General features: G+C 35.8%; 1 protein-coding gene across 1 annotated transcript in view; it reads left to right on the top strand.

Moving 5' to 3' along the window:
* Window positions 1-3,407: 3,407 nt before the first annotated feature.
* LOC107458739 (uncharacterized) overlaps window positions 3,408-6,601 on the top strand; it is a gene marked incomplete in the record, with an annotated part of 6,018 nt that continues 2,824 nt past the window's right edge. The window contains 2 exon segments of the mRNA XM_016076942.3: window positions 3,408-3,692; window positions 3,899-6,601. Coding sequence (XP_015932428.1) covers window positions 3,901-6,601 — 2,701 coding nt within the window.

Here is a 6,601-nt window from a genome sequence, read left to right as displayed (position 1 = left end):
TTTTTTTTTTACTTTTACTTTTACGTAATAATACATCCTTAATAATTTTAGTACATTTTATTGCTGTTTTAATAATTTTAGTACATCTTTAATAAGGGTGTTTTTGATTTCTCACGGTATTCTTCAATTCGACAGGACTAATTTGTCGCAATACTGAGCTCCATTTAAAGATTTGTCGCTGGCCAATAGATTGCTGCTTGCACAAGGTGAGATTCGAACTCCCAACACTTACTTAATCGGACTAGTGAGCTAACTATTAGACCAACCCAACTTGATTACTGCGTGTTGGTGTCTTTAAAACCAGCGTAATCGACAAATATTTGAGGATATTTAATAATGCTGGCAGCTGCCTCCTGATGTTTCCTTATGCCTCACCTTGAATTTGGAGTAAAAAATTTGAATATAAATTTTTTTTGTGTTATTTTAAAAAATAAGAGTTATAAAAAGTTATATTATTATAAATATTACTATCTAAGTCATAACATAATCATTTTTTTCTTAAGATTTGTTTTAATGTTGTTATTAAATTTGTGGTAAAAAAAACAATTTTATAGAATTATAGTTAATATTTATGAATAAACACTACAGACACATTATACTATACATACATTTTAATTACTATATAATAGTTGAAATATATTGTATATATAGCATGATGAGCTTATAATGTTTATTGATGAATATTAACTATAAAATAAAGCTCAATTAGCTTAACGTGGAATAAAAAAGTTACAATTTTTTTAAATAATATCAATCAATTGAATAAAATAGGATAAAAAATATATATTATTTATCCTTTAATTTAAAATTTTATATTTCTAAAGTTTAAATATATTTTTTTAATATTTTGATTCTAACATTTAAAATTATTTTCTTAATTTATATATGTATTTAGATTTGGGTATAAAGATGGACCAGCATCTCGCAATTCACGAGAAACAAGCGTTGCAAAACATGAACATTTCGCAATCTACGAGAAGTTGTGTAGCAGTGTTGCAGAACAATGGATATTTGATCAAGTGGCGGTTTAAGAACATGGATATTTGAACATCTTTAGTATGTGGTTCAGAATTTAGCTGGTCAATTCTCCGTTGTGTTTATCGGATTCTTTTTGTGTTTTCAAAATTTTGTATTCTCCATTTGTCTAAATTTCCACCACAAATCTGTATCTTCTCTTGTATGTCTCATTTGCTACTTTTCGATGCATCTTCTATCATCTTGTTACATTCATCACTTGTTAACCATGCTTCTTCGAACCTAAACCTGTGCGCCTCCCCGATTTTTCGACCAAATTGAGTAGCAAGAGATTGTGATAAGATTTGTATTTAAATAGATGTTGAATTGTTATTTTCGAATACATTTTCTTCTACCCTATTGTTGCTAAGACGTTTTCAGATACATCTCCTCCTTCCACCCGTCTTATGTCTTTTCCTCCCTGATTTTCCGGCCAAATTGAGTAGCAAGGGATTGTGATCAGATTTATATTTAAATAGATGTTGAACTGTTGTTTTCGGATACATCTCCTTCCATCCTATTGTTGCCAGGGCATTTTTGAATACATCTCCTTCCACCCTATTGTTGCCAAGGCTTTGACCAACCATTCGACCATGTAAATGAGTGTCCAACGAATTATGGGCCGAGAGATTTTAATAGATCCTAACTAAACTGTTTTCTGTAATTTTTTAGGTAGTCATAAAATTCAGTAGCTCTTCTTGGGCTCTTTCAGTAAGACCCCTAATATATAATATATATTTTAAAAATTATACATATAATGAAGGAAGTGAGAGTTAAACACACAATCTCTTCCATATAATAATTTAGAGTAAATGAGTAACCATTAAACTAGTTAATTAAATTAGTAATTTAGAGTATTTGTATGTTTATAAAATTAACATCAGAGAAATGTTAGGAGCGAGCAGATTTTGTGGTTTTAGACATCAATTAGCCATCAATATGGACGGACATAAGGGGGCGAGTGGCGGCCTCGGCCCCCAACTTTTTTTAATAGTAATAAGTTATTATGTATAATTTAATTTTTTAAAAAAAATTATTTATTATTTTGTCTAGTATAAATAAAAGTTCAGTCTAATTTAAATATTAATAATTTTTAATATCTACAAAGTAAGTAACAATATTAAAAAAATCTGAAAAAGATATTATTACTAATACTTTTTAATTAAATAAAAATTTTCAAATCTCATAATTAAAGTGAATTCTTTTTCTTCTTGTGGCCGTTTTTTTTATTCATTTGGTATTAATTTTCTCTGTTTCAACTGCTATAATTAAGAGATCTTTTTCAATTATGAATATTGTGAAAAATAACTTAGAAACAAAATAAAAGATGAATTTCTTGCTAATTGTCTTTTAGTTATATTGAAAAGAAAATTACTGAAAAATTTGACACAAATTCTATTATTGGTGAATTTTATGATACGAAGATTCAACCACTTCGTTAATAAAAAATATACACATATTTTTTTTACTTTAAAATATATTCTCTGTCGGTATATTTTTGTAATACATCTTATATTATATAATTTTCTTATATAATTTTTAATATTATATGTGTTTTTGGCCCCTCATAATATCATTTCTGGATCCGTCCCTGGTCATCAATAATATTTTTAATGGTGTGAAATTGCATCTAATGGTATAGAATCATTCAATTTTTTTTAATGATTAAGTACTGACCAGAATTTAACAAAAGTGCAAACCCTCTACCACTCCTTTTAACATAAAATAAAAATAAAACTTATATCATTCAAAAACTTTAAGAGCCAAGTGTTGTTTTTTAAGAATTTGATGATAACGTTATTTGTAATTTGATGTTAATTTTTTTTAAAATTTTATTATTTTTAATTTTAATAAATTATAATTAAAAATTTTTCAACTCACAAATAAATTAAAATAATTTTTTTAAAAAAATTAATCAATAGATGAAATTAGAATAAAATTCAAACTCTATCATTCTTTATTCTTGCCAATCCTAATTACATTCCCCACCTCCTAGGAGTGCTCCTTGGGATGGGAAGAGAGGATAAATGATCTCTATTGAGACTGAACATAGTACATGATCACACCATATCTATCTTGTTTTTAAATACTATAGATGTAGTCATGTAGATGTAGAAGTATAAATAAATAAATAAATCGATCTAAAAGCTTATAACAAAAATTAAATAATAAAAAGCCTTCTCTTTTATCTCATTCATGCGGTGCCGTTTTCAACTGTACTATTCTGCGTCATTTTCCCGGCAAAAAAAGTGAGAAAATAAATAAAATTGTGTACCTACGTGGTTGCGAGATGATTGTTACGTAGTACCAACGGACCAGCTCCAACTGAATTTCATAGGTGACGCATTATTTAAAAAAGAAAAAAATAAAAACAGAGATTCTGAATCCATTGGAGGAAGCAGGGGTGTCGAACTTGATAGAGAAAGAAACATCACTCCATACAGAGCTCGGATAAAATAAAATTAAATAAAATTAAAAGAAGAAAAAAGAAGCTCTTCCGGATAGGAAGGGAGAGTAGAAGTTGATTGCTTACGCTTGTCACGCTCTCCTCTTTCTATTTCTATTTCCATTTCCATATTCGGACTATGCCCTTTTCCTTCTATTCTCTCTCTCTTTTTCTTTTTTATTTCATTTTTATCTATTATCACTCTTACTGCAAATCTTCAATTCATTTTCTGGTACTCTCTCTCTTTCTCTCTCTCAATTTTCCCCCAATTTTGCTTAGTAGGGTTTTAATCGCACTCACCCAATGCACTATTCGATCCACGACCCTTTCTTTATTCCATTCATTTCATCCGCATTGCTTCTCATATCAATCTCTCCGTAATGTTATTTATTATATATCTATTTCGTTTTTTTTTTGTTTTTTTGTTTTTGTGTATAGGTATGGCGTTTGATCAAAATTCCGTAACAAAAGATCTGCGTCCGCTGAATGTAGCTACGACCTTGGCTATGGCGGAGGAGCACTTTGTTTCACCGCCGACCACCGCCACAGCCACCACACCTCCCACGCCCAATTCGGGTCGTGAAATGGGAAGCCCCGGCACGCCGCAGGTACCTCTTTTCTACTCACCTACAGTCTCTGACGGCGCCACCCTCGTTGGATTGAGCTACGGGAATGTGCCCTCCACCGCTGGCACTACGTGGTGCTTACGTCCCGCCATGTCCATTGCCCATCCCAATGCGAACCCTGCCATTGGGTTTAATTATGGTCATAGTTGTTGTAATAGGGTTGCACCTGGCAATGCTACTTTGAATTTGGGGAACTGGGTGGGGACTAATGGCGCAATGGATAAGGCTTGTAATGATGCTGGTAATGGTTTTCCTGCCTACGGTGGTCTTAGGATTAACAGGGTCGTTGCCAACGCCACTGATCAGGCTACTTATGGCCATACTGCTGGCCACCGGGCTGATCATGTTGTTGAGGATGGTGGCGGTAGTGGTGGCGGCGTCGATGAATCTGTTTCTGGGAGGAAAGTGAAGTTCTTGTGCAGCTTTGGCGGGAGGATTTTGCCGAGGCCTAGTGATGGCATGTTGAGATATGTTGGAGGGAAGACTAGGATTATTAGTGTTAGGAGAGATGTGAGATTCAATGATTTGATGCAGAAGATGGTTGATACTTATGGGCAGCCTGTGGTTATAAAGTATCAGCTCCCTGAGGAGGAGCTTGATGCACTGGTCTCAGTTTCGTGCCCCGATGATGTTGAGCATATGATGGAGGAGTATGAAAAGTTGATGGAGAGGTCCCCTGACGGCTCTGCTAAATTGAGGGTTTTCCTTTTTTCTGCTGCTGATCTTGAAATCTCCGGCGGGATGCACTTTGCAGACTTGCAGGATAGCGGTCAGAGATATGTCGAGGCCGTGAATGGAATTGCAGATGAGATTAGTATTGGAATCACTAGGAAGGAGAGCGTTACAAGTGCAGCCTCAACTCAGAATTCTGATTTGAGTGGCTCGGAGACCCTTGATAGTTTAATTTCTGGTGATGTAAGTGCAGTGCCCAAGGGAAATGTAGCAGCTTCTTCTGACACTCCTTCAAATTTGATGGCTTCTGAGGCCAGTGGAGCTTCTGCAGTTTTGATGGGCATGTCGGCTGCTAGGACTCCAACCCACGCACCATATTTCCATAATGAGGTCGACCTAGAGAGGTCTATACCTGCTACAATGTCTCAGCAGTCAGTTGGGTTGCAGCAAAGTGGAATGGAAGTTCCATATTCTTCACCTTATTTACAGCCCTTTTTTGATTTGCGCCAGGAAGTTATGAATTATGCAGATTATGTCCAGATGCCTCCACAGACAGGGTTTCGAAATGCTCAGCTTCTAGGGAAGACAGGGCAAGTCTTCACTCAACCACAGTTTCATGATAACAATCCAGGTTCAGCATCTCATCAGGTCATTCCTGGCATGCAAATGACATTTACTCAACAAGGCATGCCTTCTCATGTTGGTGTGAGGTCAAATGTCGTCCAACCACAACCTGTGATGCAACTACAGCAAAATCGTTCAGAGCAGTATAATGATGAAAATACATCAGGGATGAGAATTTTCCAGCTTCCCACTGAGCAAGGTTACAACACTTACCAGGTTCCAATGAATAGAGTCCCTTCTGTCATCGTTGGAGGTAATTATGGCTGGGTTCAGGTTCCTTCACAAGATCAAGTTGTTTACTCTGATGGGTTATTACCCCAACAACAGGTAATGGTCCCTGAGAAAAGCCAAAGAGTGGAGGACTGTTCATTATGCCAAACAAAACTGCCTCATGCACATTCCGATTCAGTGGTTCAAGATCAACATATTAATGGTGCAGGATCAATTCCTGATTCAGTCCCAGCTTATCATAGTCTCCCCACGGAGGACAATTCAAGAGCTCAAGCTACAAACAATGTTATGTCAAGGGAAGGTATTGCTGAACAAGTGTCCCAGGCCAAACCACAGGTTATTAGAAAACCGGAGTCCCCAGATGGACTAACTTGTACTGAAAAAACTGCACCTCCTCAAAATCTTGAGCCACAACCTGAGGGAGTTAGAATTTTTACGCAAAAGCTAGATGGTTCTGATTATCCTAGAAATTCAACTATGTACGAAACCATTGGAAGGACAGGGGGGAAACAATGTCCAACACTGTCTCCAATTGATGGGCTCATGGGAAGTTCACCACTATCTTATATTGATGATGTTGCCCTCCGGCATATGTCTCCAGTTGAAAACTCGAGTAAACAGGATGTGTTTGTGAATAAAACTGGCCATAACAATATTTCTAGAGTTGATGGGAATGGGACAGCTACACAAACTTCAGAATGCATGGCCCAAGGATCTCCAAAAGAATATACTACTGAGCTTTCTGGTGTTGTACCAAAGTCAGAGTTGGTGGATAAGATTACACAGGACAATCTGAAACCTATTGATGGAAGGATGGACACCCTCAACGTCCGCATTCCTGAAGTTCATGTGAGTAATGATCGCTGCTTTCAGCAGGTTGATAAATCTAGCGGGGTTGCTAGGGTTCCTAGTATGCTGCCTTCTTCTACAGAAATTTTGTATGCCCATAATTCTAGGCCAGGGGAATACAATGAGGTTGCACAACACC

The sequence above is a fragment of the Arachis duranensis genome, chromosome 1, assembly GCF_000817695.3.
Source record: "Arachis duranensis cultivar V14167 chromosome 1, aradu.V14167.gnm2.J7QH, whole genome shotgun sequence".
NCBI classification, from domain to species: domain Eukaryota; kingdom Viridiplantae; phylum Streptophyta; class Magnoliopsida; order Fabales; family Fabaceae; genus Arachis; species Arachis duranensis.
The sequence above is the reverse complement of the archived record's forward strand: the minus strand, read 5'-3'. Positions and strand labels throughout refer to the sequence as shown.